General features: G+C 33.8%; 1 protein-coding gene across 3 annotated transcripts in view; it reads right to left on the reverse strand.

Annotated features, from left to right (window-relative positions):
• The window catches only part of TFPI (tissue factor pathway inhibitor), a 68139-nt gene that overhangs the window by 15951 nt on the left and 37154 nt on the right, over nucleotides 1-15034 (reverse strand). For all 3 annotated transcript variants that reach the window (XM_081242105.1, XM_081242106.1, XM_081242107.1), the window contains 4 exons: nucleotides 14752-14949; nucleotides 8056-8100; nucleotides 1655-1831; nucleotides 871-966 (listed from right to left, as the gene is read on the reverse strand). In XM_081242105.1, coding sequence (XP_081098231.1) covers nucleotides 871-966; nucleotides 1655-1831; nucleotides 8056-8100; nucleotides 14752-14949 — 516 coding nt within the window. The remainder of the gene's footprint in view (nucleotides 1-870; nucleotides 967-1654; nucleotides 1832-8055; nucleotides 8101-14751; nucleotides 14950-15034) is intronic.

The following is a 15034-nucleotide window of genomic DNA, read 5'->3' on the forward strand; positions in this document are numbered from 1 at the left end:
TCAACTTTTTAGGTTGTTTCTGTCTAGATATTTGTGGTGTCTGGTTATGTTTTCCAGTATTTTCACTATTTTCCCAGCTCTGCATTTTTGTGAGCATATTTCCTGTATGTTTGTTTAAATTTGACAAATATGTTGACAGGACAGAGTCCAGAAAAGTGTTCTGCATACATCCAAAAGAAAATTCTCTCAGAGTGACATAGCCTCACGGATGGTTAGTCACCAAATCCTAATCTGTCCTGTGACTAACACCAGAGACCTTCTCCAATGCTATGCTCAATTTTATTTTATTTATTTTACCGGTACGCAGGCCTCTCACTGTTGTGGCCTCTCCTGTTGCGGAACACAGGCTCCGGACGCGCAGGCTCAGCGGCCATGGCTCACGGGCCCAGCCACTCCGCGGCACGTGGGATCCTCCCGGACCGGAGCACGAACCCATGTCCCCTGCATCAGCAGGCAGACTCTCAACCACTGCGCCACCAGGGAAGCCCGCTATGCTGAATTTAAGAACACTGTAGGCTTCTTTTGACACACTGCTGCCATTACAATGACTTACAATTAGATATTGAAGTTGATAATTCCTAGCATTATTTTATAAGATAAATTTGGTGCAGAGTTAAATATCATGTAAAAGTTTTCACGGGATATGTAATCAAAAGCCTACTACAAAGCATACTTTAAAATAGATTAGGAAAATTATCACTTTTCTGGGAAAAAAGGTCTTAAGCAATTTTGAATCTCAGTATTTCAACACACCTATTATTAAAAAACAAAAGAAGTATAATTTTCTAAAAAGCATAGTTCTCATGTACATTTTATTTCTATTGTTACCATGATAATATTTTTCTGGCAGAAATTAAAATAGAGTCTTACCGAAGAAGCTGGGTACCTTGGTAGGCTGGGGAGTCAAGGAGTCATTATTCACAGCATCAAGCTGAGTTCTATAATCATCCACCTGGAAATCATTCACTGAAAAAAAATACAGCCAATTAAAATAGAAGACATTTTCACAAGCTCATAATTGTACACATAAAGCAAAGCACAGAAGTTGTGTTAAGAAAAGTAGATGTCTAGAAATTTTATTCACATTGGTATGTTAAATTAGTGAACAGTGAATCTTTATATATCTTTATATCTCTTATATATATAAGATATATATATATCTTTATATCTTTATATATGTATCTTATACGATAATATTTCCACGAGTAACTTTGTGGTTCTTTGTCAAAACAAAAAAGGTAAAAATTAATGTTTAAGTCACTCCTTTAATTAATTTTAGGGTCAGATAAAACTGACTGATTTTAGGTGGTAGTTTCCAAAGAACCACATGCTCTCAAATTTTTATAAGCCTAAGGGATTTCAGCAGTCCTACTCTTGTGCCTAAATTGTACTACAGTATTCTCAGAAAGGAAAATTAAATAATGTAACCTAAAAATAATTTCTATGGAAATAATTTCCACTATAAATTTCTTAATTCTCTTTCTTAAATAAACTAACATGGTGACTAATTTCTATCAGATTAAGAGTGACTACAGTGGATCTGCATTTGCATGGCTACAACAAAATCTGGGTAAGCCTGAACATCCTCTAGGATGCCTTATTTTAAAAAGAATGCCTACAAAATGAAGTAAAAGGATATGAGAAATGAACGTACATGTGTCCTCACAGGTGTCCTTGCATTCTTCCAGTGATTCAAAGTTGTTGAGATTGCCAAGGCACCCACCATACTTGAAGCGTTCACACTGCTTTGATTGATTGTTATAAAAATACCTAGTAATATAACCTCGACAGATTCCAGCATCTTCTTCCAAAAAGCAGAAATCTGGCTTTTCTAGAAATTATAAAAATGTCAGAAAGCAATATTCCTCTTTGTGAATAATTTAATTATGTTAATTAAAAATATAAATGGTTAAGTTGAAATTATTTAAGGAGTAAATATGAAAAGATAAAGATAAAAGGTAAAATATAACTTTATCCACAACTATACTATATCTACTATGACATTTAGAATAAGGGAGTTACAACTGTTGTCATACATTGTGTCTATTGGAATTTCAAATTCTAAATTTCTCATAGTAAATTAGTAGGGCATTAACTATCAGCTCTTTCATGAACTGAGAGAATAAAAGATATTGGGTTTTTTTTTACCCTTGGTTTGGAAGTCCAAAATGTTATGGCAAAAATTTGGTTTAATTATTTTTATTAAGCTTATGTGCATCAACATTTAGGAAAGATCTACAAATATTTCTTAATTTTCAGGTGTGCAGTCTCATTTAAGTATACTTTGTTGCTTCATTAGAATGGTTTCAATTTTTAAAAAAGGTAGAAGCTTTGAGGGGTATTGAAGCTTTCATGGCTATACTTAGAAGTTCCTGAATTCTTATGCTGAAATTAATATCTGTATTAGGTATGACATCCTCCTCCACTGTGTCTCTTATTTTTCTTCCAGGCATTGGAATGACTCCAATAGTGCAGAGGCAGACAGGAAATACATGTTCAGGGATTGGAGAGGCTTTTGAAAAAGTCTAATACCCATTCTTTGATAGTGCTCCAAACCAGGCTAAACACAGCTGTCACAAAAGTTGTACCACTGTGATCTATATTACAAGCCTTGTTTACATGCATACTCTGCAAAGAAAAGCAATAAATCATTTTCAAAATTATGATGATTGCAAGATATATTGGGTTTGAATTTTTTAGGGCAAAGCTCCAATTTCCCCATTTTTCCCCCCTGCAACTATATATTACCATAGTGGCAAAAATGAACAGTAGCATCTTTTCACATCTTAAAGCATCTTGCATTTATCTCAGGGAAGCAATATTCATGAGTGTTTTATTATAAAACCAGTATGTATTTAATAATGTTAATGATTTCTGCAACAGTAGAAAAATGAATCCCCTATGAAAAAGGTGTTTTATTAATTAAAACATCCTATTTTAATATAGAGTAAAATATCTATTTTCTATGACTTCTCAAAGTACCAATTTGAAAGTTGTTTTGTTCATTGTTTACTGCCTCGTTTCTTAAGGTGAATGTAACTATTATTCCCATGGTAATAATTTGTGGTTAAGTTTAATATATGGGACAAGGAAAAATCCTACTTCTTTAAATTTTTATAATACACCTTATCTTTGATAAAGGAGGCAAGAATATACAATGGAGAAAAGACAGCCTCTTCAATAAGTGGTGCAGGGAAAACTGGACAGCTACATGTAAAAGAATGAAATTAGAACACTCCCTAACGCCACACACAAAAATAAGCTTCAAATGGATTAAAGACCTAAATGTAAGGCCAGACACTATAAAACTCTTAGAGGAAAACATAGGCAGAAAACTCTATGACATAAATCACAGCAAGATCCTTTTTGACCCACATCCTAGAGAAATGGAAATAAAAACAAAAATAAACAAGTGGGACCTAACGAAACTTAAAAACTTTTGCACAGCAAAGGAAACCATAAATGAGACGAACAGACAACCCTCAGAATGGGAGAAAATATTTGCAAATGAAGCAACTGACAGAGGATTAATCTCCAAAATATACAAGCAGCTCATGCAGCTCAATATCAAAAAAACAAACAACCCAATCCAAAAATGGGTAGAAGACCTAGACATTTCTCCAAAAAAGATATACAGATTGCCAACAAACTCATGAAAGGAAGCTCACCATCACTAATCATTAGAGAAATGCAAATCAGAACTACAATGAGGTATCACCTCACACTGGTCAGAATGGCCATCATCAAAAAATCTACAAATAATAAATGCTGGAGAGGGTGTGGAGAGAAGGGAACCCACTTGCACTGTTGGTGGGAATGTAAATTGATACAGCCACTATGGAGAACAGTATGGAGGTTCCTTAAAAAACTAAAAACAGAATTACCATATGACCCAGCAATCCCACTACTGGACATATACCCTGAGAAATGATAATTCAAAAAGAGTCATGTACAACAATGTTCACTGCAGCACTATTTACAGTACGCAGGACATGGAAGCAACCTAAGTGTCCATCAACAGATGAATGGATAAAGAAGCTGTGGCACATATATACGATGGATTATTACTCAGCCATAAAAAGGAAAGAGATTGAGCTATTTGTAGTGAGGTGGATGGACCTAGAGTCTGTCATACAGTGTGAAGTAAGTCAGAAAGAGAAAAACAAATACTGTATGCTAACACATATATATGGAATCTATTAAAAAAAAAGGTTCTGAAGAACCTAGGGGTAGGACAGTAGAGAATGGACTTAAGGATATGGGGCGGGGGAAGGGTAAGCTGGGACAAAGTGAGAGAGTGGCATAGATTTATATACACTACCAAATGTAAAATAGATAGCTAGTAGGAAGCAGCCACATAGCACAGCTTGGTGCTTTGTGACCACCTAGAGGGGTGGGATAGGGAGGGTGGGAGGGAGACACAAGAGGGAGGGGATATGGGGATATATGTATACCTATAGCTGATTCACTTTGTGATACAGCAGAAACTAACACAACATTGTAAAGCAATTATACTCCAACAACGATGTTAAAATTAAAAAAAAGTTCAGGTGCACCCCGCCCCCTCTGCCCCCGGGGCTTCTGACCAACAAGGCTGTAAATCTGAGGTTCCACACCCCCTCTTTGGATTTGATTAATTTGGCTCACGGAACTCCAGAAACGTTTTCTTACTAGATCACCAGTTTATTACAAAAGGATATAATTCAGGAAGAGCAAGGTGGAGGAGATGCACAGGGCAAGGTATGTGGGAAGAGGCAGAGCTTCCCGCTCCAGGCATCCACTCTTCCCGAATCTCCCCAAGTTCAACAACCCGGAAGTTCCATGAACTCCGTCCTTCTGTGTTTTTATGGAGGCTTCATTATATAGGCATGAATAATTAAATCATTGGCCATTGGTGATTGAACTCAACCTCCAGCCCCTGTCTCCTCTCTGGAGGTGGTGGAGGGGGGCTGGGATTGAAAGTTCCAACCCTCTAATCAAGGGGTTGGCTCCCCTGGCAACCAGCAGCCCCCCCAATTTAGGAGCTGTCCCGGAAGTCACATCATTAACATAACAAGAGATACCTTTAAGGCTCAAGTCAGGAAATTCCAAGGGTTTTTGGAGCTCTGTGCCAGGGACAACAGGAGGAAGACCAACTATATCTTTGTTATAAATCACAATACCACAAATAAGAAACATTCAAACAACCCAACAGTAAAACAAGCAATGGATTTAAACAGGTAATTCATGAAGATGTTCAACTTCACTCAAAATTAAAAGGAATGCCTATTAGAACCACACAGAGGCCTAGGTGTCTAGGGCAAGAGAAATGAAATCACATGTGCACACAAAAACTTGAACCCTAATGTACCTAGCAACATTATTCCCAAGTGCTAAAAGGTGGGAACAACCCAAACATCTGTCATCTGATAAATGGATAAACAAAATGTGGTCTATTCATATAATGGAATATTATCCTGTCATAAAAGGAATGAAATTCTGAGATCTGCTACGACATGGATGAACCTTGACAACATGATGCTGAGTGAAATGAGTCAGACACAAAAATCCATATATTATCCATATATATCCATATATCCATATATTATATGATTTCATTTTTATGAAGCATCCAGAATAGGCCAATCTATAGATGCAGAAAGTGGATTAATGGTTGCCTGTGGCTTAGGGAGCTGGAAGAAATGGGGCAGTGTCTGTTAGTGATTACAGAGGTTTTTTTTGGGGGGTGATAAAAATGTTCTAAAATTGATTATGCTTATGGTTGCACAACACTAAATATACTAAAATTATTAAATTGTGCACTTTGAATGGCTGAATTGTTTAGCATGTGAATTATATCTCAATAAAGCTGTTTTAAAAAAGTTTTATAATATACTGTATTACAAGAGAAAGAAAAATACATTTGATCACCAATTTGATTTGTTTAGGTCTTAGTATGTATTTATGAAATTTTAAATCATATTAACAAATAATATAAGAATTCTATGTTTAACAAAAAGGAGTAGGTAAAAAATATTGCATACAAAGAAGAGAAAACAGTAACAAATTATTCTGAAAATATGATTAAGGAATTATACAACTGAAAGTTGCCATATTTATATGAGGCCCCATTCTAGGACATACATTTATTTTAGGAGTTGAAATTGAATACTTTTAAAATAATTCTGCTTAGGCCTAGAGTTTAAAATATCTACGGTCACAAATTAAGAAATTCGTTCCCAATATTCCTAAGATAAATAAAGTTTTAACATTCGTATTGAATCTGCATACACAATCCTTGCTCTAAATTGATTCTCAGCTAAAACCCAGAAGGCAGGCTTTAAGCTATATGCCAACTTCCATAAACCACATGATTTTCACTACTAACTTTTGTTTGAGGCTGCATACTTGGCAATTGTCTTAAACAAAACTTTCTCCCAAAAGGGTTGTAAAGAATCCCCATTGTCTTTATAACTGTTCTGATGTGATGTTAGGAAGCATATCACAAAGTTGACTTCAAATCAATATGCTTAAAGTCTTCATTATGGATTGGTTTTAGCATCTGACTTTTTTTTTTTTTTAGCATCTGACATTTTTTACACGTGAATAGTATCCATAGCTTTACTCTCTAACTTTCATATATAATATCAAATAAGAATGTTTCAATTCTGAATCATTAGATATAAATTAAGTAGCATAATTTTCTAGTAAATTTCCACTGCATATAATTTTTTCCTAAATCTACATTTTTGAAAAAAATATACTAATGTTTAAATGTTGAAGATATCATCTTTTACTTGATGGACAAAAAACCCCTATTTATAAATATGCTGTATTCTTTTTTTTGTTTTTTTTTTTGTTTTGTTTTTTTTGCGTTACATGGGCCTCTCACTGTTGTGGCCTCTCCCGTTGCGGAGCACAGGCTCCGGACGCACAGGCTCAACAGCCATGGCTCACGGGCCCAGCTGCTCCGCGGCATGTGGGATCTTCCCAGACCGGGGCACGAACCCGTGTCCCCTGCATCGGCAGGCGGACTCTCAACCACTGCGCCACCAGGGAAGCCCAATATGCTGTATTCTTTGATATTACAGATAAGAAGAATTTCATTTAATTGAAGTATTGAACACTTTTGTAAAAATTAATTCAATATTTATAGAAAGTTATTTTAAAACTTGTAAATAAATACATTTACTTATGTTGTTTGTACAAATTTTGCTGAATTTATTTTATAAATTTTGATTGAAATCCTGGACAGTAGATTTTCTTAAGCTTATCAGTGAGTTATAGAATTTTTCAGCTCTTTCCCACATAATTAAATCAAAGTTAGTAAAACTAAAATTCACTTTGAATTATGTAGCTTTTTCATGTCCTGAGTTAAATAATTTGATCTTTTTGTTCAATATTTTCTCATTTAAATGTAAATGCTGTGAATGGTAATTGAGCAAAGTCAGCTTCTAGACCTTTATTAAAAGGAGCATGTCTTTCTTCATTTCTTGTAATATTTTTCTTGTGCTGATATAATATATTCACCAAAAAGTAATTATTTTTAGTTAAAAACTATAAATAATTTAAATCACAAAATCAAAAATATGCAAATGCTAAATAATGTTGACGAAAGCAATTATTTATTGTTAAATATCTCCACTTATTTTTTCATACAGGCTGTTGACAACTCAAAGGCATATATACATTCAGGGTAGTACTGGATGAAACTTGCTAAAGCCACATAGTGCTGAGATTATGAAAGGATTAGAGATCTGAGAAATAAAGTAAGAACAGCAACATCTAAATCACTATTTGGGGATGTTAAAATAGCATGTGCATGGCTCTGGATTGTTACTGATCTAATACCAGATATCACACTGCATTAGAATGAGTAAACACAGTGTTTGAAGTCTTCCTTTATCAAATATCATGTATGTTATTTCTACTTTTTCATTATATGCACTGAAACAAAACACCATTTCAAAGATCACATGGATTTATGATGAATCTCATAGCAGAGAAAGCTAAGAATTGAATTGCCAAGTGTCTTATGTAAATGCTACTAATGAACATACAAATGAACATATTCACCTTTTTGCAATGTTGTCTTTGTCCTTCTAGTTTTCTTTGGATAATCTGCAAGTAAAACAGTATATATGTATCAATTACCACAATTTATAATATAATGTTATGACTTTCAATTTAACAAACTAGGGTGATATGTTTATTGCTATTAAAATTATTCTTATACAGAATGTCAATAAAGAAATTTCTTATTTTCCCTAAAGATTAAATTATTACAGTATAACCATGAAGTCACCTACATTTTAATATAATAATGTCTCAAAAACTATTTTAAAACTTTCTAACACATTTACAAAAATAATAATTCATGGTGAACTAAGTTTGCTATTCAAAATATCTATGATTAAAATAGTTATTTATTAAAATAATGTGAAATGTGAAAGTAATTCAAACAGCCTATTTTGCCTATAAAAACAGATCATTTCTATAGAGGAATGGAAGTAGGAGTGAAAGGAACCAGAATTACCTCCTTCCCTGATTCCTTCTTCTGCTTCATTATCTTAATCCAATTACAAGCTTCATTATTATTTCCAATTACAGAGAAGAAATGAAGCAAATGGTATCTGTCATGTATTTTTTAGTTTAATCTCATAGAATTATTGGGATTACTCCACTTGAGAACTAGAATGCTACTTGTCTTTGACCCACTGTATTTCAAGTATGGATTCTAAATTCTAATTTAAAGGATAATGAAATTCAAATGGATATATTATGAAAAATTTTGATTTGTTCACGTAAACATTAGGAAAACTAAGTGATATTTGATTTGTTGTATAATCATTTGTTTTACAGAGAAAAGCTTTGTTCAGGGCAGTTTATTATTAGTTGTATGGCCAGAGAGACATAAAGGGAGGGAGAGAGAGGCAAGAGAGAGAGAATATGACTATGAGTTGGCTTAAATGCCCCTTTCAGCCAGTGATCAATCAGGTTATGCTTTGGAGAGTAAAATGTCTATGAATGATAAGGTGATGTGGTTCATCTCCCTTTTGAGCTTTACTATGTTTTATTCAACAGTCTTTTAAAAAAGATGTGTGTGTGTGTGTGTGTGTGTGTGTGTAATTCTAATTGTATTTTAAATGTTAAGAAAAACTGATTTTTTTATTGTAAATAAACAACCCCCAATTAATATTTTTAGATGGTGGATTGTCATAATAAGCTTACTTTAAAATATTTTAATGTACAATTACTATGTTACATTTTTAATTTATGAAGGCAGGGAAAGAATATATACATATAAACAGTATATAAGACTAGAGTGCTGGACCTCCCTGGTGGCGCAGTGGTTGAGAGTCCGCCTGCCGATGCAGGGGATACGGGTTCGTGCCCCGGTCTGGGAGGATCCCATATGCCGCGGAGCGGCTGGGCCCGTGAGCCATGGCCTCTGGGCCTGCGCGTCCGGAGCCTGTGCTCCGCAACGGGAGAGGCCACAACAGTGAGAGGCCCGCATACCGCAAAAAGAAAAAAAAAAAAAAAAAAAAAAAGACTAGAGTGCTGAATAATAATTTTTGCTCTGTTTTACCTACTGACAGTAGCCACAGAACAGGAACATAGAGATGCTTGATTTCAATATTCATGCAATATTAAAAGAGAGAAATTGTTCCTTTCTGGTTTCATCCCAAATCAGAGTAATTCACCTGGTATACATGCAAACTAACTCAAATAATGTATTTTAGCACATTCAAATTTTAGATGTATTTAAATTACCAATGATTATCTTTGAGGATTCTGAAAATAACAACCATGGACACCCTATTTAATTTATTTTTATGCCAATTACAGTCTGAAAAGATAGATGAGGTTTACAGCAAATTATCCAAGTTATCATATTTTCCTAGATTTATGCAGAACATAACATTTATTAATGATGTCTTAAGGAATAATGAGAGTATGTTTTACTAATTCTTATTTTAGTAATTCCTTGAACTCCAATGTATATGAATTCACATTTTAATATTTCATTATGAATATTAAAATTAATTAATATCAAAATTAATTCATAATTACCTGATACATTTAAACAATTGTAAAAAAAATTTTTTTTGCCCTATTCTTTCTTCATCTTTTTGTTTTCTGTTGGGAAAGGGGAGGGTAAAATCTGAATGCTAACTTTTATATTTCATATTTGTTGAAGTCAGCCTAGAAAATTTTCCAAGTAGATGGGAAAAGACTCTATGGACAGAATATTCTTGTTACTGGGTAAGTCTTCACTATTCCAAACAAATAAAACACAAAATAAACTTAAAAATAAAGAGAATGGAAAAAGTATTTACATGCTCTTTAATTTCCTGTGGAGAAAATTTCCATGTAAATCCCCATGAAAAGCTGCAAGTCACAGTTAGCCCAACTAATAAAATAGTAATTAATATAAACAGCATATCTATTGGAGCCTTTAAAAGTTGCTGTAGAGGCTGACTAGCTAAAAAGCTAAGTAGGAATTTGATCTCTGTCATCTAATTTTTAAATTCCCACACTACATACACCTATTTTTTAAAAAATAATAATCAAATACAATGTTCTTGTTTAGGCTATGGGAAAAAAGCAACTAAACCAAAAGACAAACATTTTGAAAGCCATGTGTTTAGAAACCATTTACAAACTATATTTTAATTTTTTCTACCTTATTAACTTTGTTACCATGTCTCTATTATTACATAGGTAAATACATCATGCAAGATTATACATATTTGGAAACAACTGATAAAACAGCTTTACATGCAGAAGGACAGCTGAGCTTACATATGAAACTAAACACATCCTTAGTTCCTATTCTCTGAAATATTTGGCTTGACTTTATTCTCAGGCATGGTAATTTACCAGCCATAGCTCTCGAAGGTATCCAAAATAAAAAACAATTTCAGCTTCCAAGTCTTAATATATAAGATACACATCATATTTCTCCTTTCACTTCTGTCAGTTTTTTCTCTGAAAATTTTCCAGTTCTGTAATTGAGGCATACACATAGACATTGAGTATTATTATGGCTTTTTGATTAATTGGCCCTCATTCCTATAATGTATCTTCCCTTTCTCCTGCCGATATTCCTTGTCCTATGGTCTACTTTTACTAATCATTCTTCTGATCTGTGTTTGCATGGTATATCTTTTTTCATCTTTTCACTTTTAACCTCTCTGTGTCTGTATTTTTAAAACGTCTTTCCTGCAGACAACATATACTTTGTTCGTGATTTTTTTATATTGTCTACTATATACCTTTTAACTGGAGTGACTATGCCATTTAAATTTAATGTAATTTTAATATGCATCTTTAATTCATGACAATTTGGCTTCAAATAATTTATACCACTTTCATCTGTAGTATAAGAACCTTACAACACTAATCTCATATGCTCCCCCTCCTTTCCTGTGTGCTTTAGTTTTAAATCTTTTACTATTACTCACAGTGCAAGTCTGCTAGCAATAAATTTTCTCAGACATTGTTAATCTGAAAAAGTGTTTATCTCCATTATAAGGGTATTTTTAATAGATCTAGATTACTAATTGGCAGTTTATTTTTTCCTTTAGCTCTTCAAAGAAGATGTTCCATTTTCTTCTCTTGTGAATTGTTTCTTGATGGGAAATTGGGGATTCTTTCTATCTTCATTCCCTCATGTATCACTTTCTTCATTTTTTTGTGATTTACGTTTTATCCACAATTTTCAGCAATTTGATTATTATATTCATTTGTGTAGACTTCTTTTTCTTTATTCTTTTTTTTTGATTTTGTCAATGTTCTTGGTTCTACAAGTTACAGTTTTCATCAAATGTGGATAATTCTTTGACATTTTTTTGTTCCCATATCTTCTGCCGCAACCACCAGGACTCCAATTACACATTTTGATAGACTTCTTGATCTCCTGTCATGGGTTATTGGGCTATATTCTTTTCTGTTTGCTTGTTTAGCCTTTTTTTTAGCCTCACTATCCTTCATCTTGAACAGTTACTATTGCTCTATCTTTAAGTTTACTGACCTTTTCTTCTGTAATGTCTAATCTGCTTTAAGTACATCTGGAAAATTTCTTATTTTATATAATGAATTTTTCAAGTTTAGACTTTCCATTTAGTTCTTTTTTATATATTCCATTTTCTCCTTATTATGTTCATGTTTTCTTTAAATCCTTTACCATATTTATAATAGCTATTTTAAAGTCCTTGTCTACTAATTTCGTCACCTCTGTCATTTCTCTGTCTGTTTGAATTAAGCATTTTTTTCCTAATTATGGATCACAGTTTGCTTCTTCAAATGTTTAGTATTCTTGGCAGGGGGGATTATAGATATTTTTGAATATTATCCTGTTAGCTGCTGGATTTTATCGTCTCCCATTAAAGAATGTTTTACCATCTTCCATTAAAGAAGTGCCTTCTGGCAAGTAGTTAAGTTACTTGTGGATCATCTGGAACTTTTAAGGCTTGGTTAAAGCTTCACTATGGCAAGGTTAAAATAGCTTTTACTCTAGGTCTAATTTAGTCCTAGTACTAAATTAAATGTAAAATTTCTCCTAGTCATGTGGGAGCTCTGGGAATTGTTCCACTTAAAAATCCCTGTAATTACTTTCTCAAACTCATGGAATTTCACCAAGTGCATGCAGTTTTATTATTCAGTAACAAACTCAAAGGGACCCTTATCCAGATTTTTTAGCTTTTTCTCTACATATGTCCATTCTCTCTCACATATTGTCCCTCAAAACCCAGCCACATCAGTCTACCAGTCTCCAATCTCCACATCCTCCACCATGGAGACCACCATGCTGTGCTGGTATTTCCCTCCTTTAACTGTGGTCTGAAGTGCCTTCATGCAGATTGCTGGGGAGACCGGAGGGTTCACCTCACATGTTTCCCATCTCTCAGAGATCACAATCCTGCACTGCCTTTTGATCAATGTCTGTAAACAGCTGATTCATATATTTTGCCCAGTTTTCTAGTTATTTACATTAGGAGAGAAAGTTCAGCTCCAGTTACTCCATCACAGCTGAAGATGGAATTTTCTCCTTAGGTGATTTTTTAAAAGCTTAGTAATTCTTCTATGTCAGCTATATCCTTAAGAGTAGCTTACTATATAAAACACTCAGATATTCAAACAGTAATATCAATGACTTTTGAAGAGATAATGAGGAGATGGGGGCAAAAGACATATAGTTATGGTAGGCAGTAATGTTGTTTGAGAAAACATTATAACATGACATTTACTGAAGAACAAAATCATTATATTTGATTAATTTCTGAAGAAAAGGGTAACTTTTCACAATGGTGAGATAAAAGATTTGTAAATTATAAAAACTAAATAGGTATGTATCAGGAAAGAGGCCAGTTGATGAAATTAAGTAGCCTGCTACATGAAAAAGTGAGGATTACAAAGAATGAGGCAACCAGGCCTCTAGCCAAGGTGCTGAACCTGAGTGATACTGAGTACAAAAGGATACTTGGCCCAGTATGGAATAGAACAGGGTATAGAAATCTGTGATGAATGGAAAATGACCAGGCAATCACAAAAACCAAAGGTACTACAGAGAACCACTGAACTGCCTAATCTGTGTTAGTAACATTTCTAGCACATCTACGGAGAGGAAAGAGGAAAATAAGTGCTCTGAGATAAAGAAATTCATTCACATCGATTCTTTTCTGCCAGCTCTGGAGCATACAACAGTCACAGAGGAGAAAAGCTCTGTTTTTACCACACTGAGATTTTCCCATAGGCCAAGAGCATCATGATGCCAAGGCTGTTTTGTAAAAGCTGTTTAGGAAAGCATTATCAGAGTGAAAATGCAGACCTGCCTGCTTTGCAAAAAACAAGACACCAGTGTTAACTAAAGATACCATCGCTATGGCCCTACAGTTTAATTCAACTGTCTCTAAGAACATGCAGTGGGGAAATTTGGGACTAGAAACTGCAGAAATAAAGACAACTCAGGATTTTCTATCTCTCAAGTAGCTCTCAATTCAGAAGAATAAAACTGAGATAAAAACATTCAAAAATGTTGACCAGTAATTGTTTGGAATTTATCTCAGTCTAAAGAGAGAAAACCACATGAAACACTGTAATTTGTAGAATTGGCAAAAGAAAAAAAAGTTGTTTTAACATGATTAAAAGAATAAAAGTGTTCAATAAAGTTTAATAGTAGAATGTGATATGCTTTTAAACCTTATAACTTAGTAAAACTATGAAAAGTTGAGTTCAGTAAGGTCTTCTTAGGTCATCAGGGATGATATTTTCTACATTACTCCAAGGCTCCAAAGAGAAGGATTTTACTTTCATACATATATTTCTATAATTTTCTAAGTAGTAGCTGTTGAGAACCTCAAATTGGATTAGTTCATTATCTTGACAGGGAAACAACTATGAGATCATTGTATTGGTAAAGGAAAGTCTAAGTCACTGTGAATAACAATGTTTTTCCTGTGAACTCATAGCTACCCAAGGAGGCTGAATTACACTTAATTTGCTGCAGATATAAAATCTGTTCTGCAAACTTAAGGGTTTTCTCCCCTCTTTATTATGGAGAAGAGTATGGACAATAAGCTTAATGTATTTTATAATGACTGATACAAAAAAATGAAAAACAGTAGTTGAACATTAAAGCTAAAAAAGTGAAAAAAGATTCCTTGGAATGTTAAAATAGTTTTAACGTTTTTTCTAAAATTATCAAATCTATGATTAGATCTAAACACTCTAAACGTTTCTGGGTGATAAGTGTCTCCAGAAACCTACCTCTTGTACATTTTTCTTTGCACTCTTCCAGACTTTCAAATCGATTCTGATTTCCTTCACATCCCCCGTATATAAATTCTTCACATTGCTGAGTGTGAATATTGAAAAAAAATCTCTTTATCATTGCTTTGCATGGGCCATCATCTGCTTTCAATGCACAAAATGAATGTACAAGTTTCAATGGTGGCAACTCAGCATCTACAAGGTAAAAATAAAAGAATAACATTCCTTTTTATTTCATTTTTAATACATCTTAATTTTAAGGAGAAGTGCAACAATCATA

The sequence above is a fragment of the Mesoplodon bidens genome (assembly GCF_964165515.1).
Source record: "Mesoplodon bidens genome assembly, chromosome: 8".
In the NCBI taxonomy this organism is placed as follows: domain Eukaryota; kingdom Metazoa; phylum Chordata; class Mammalia; order Artiodactyla; family Ziphiidae; genus Mesoplodon; species Mesoplodon bidens.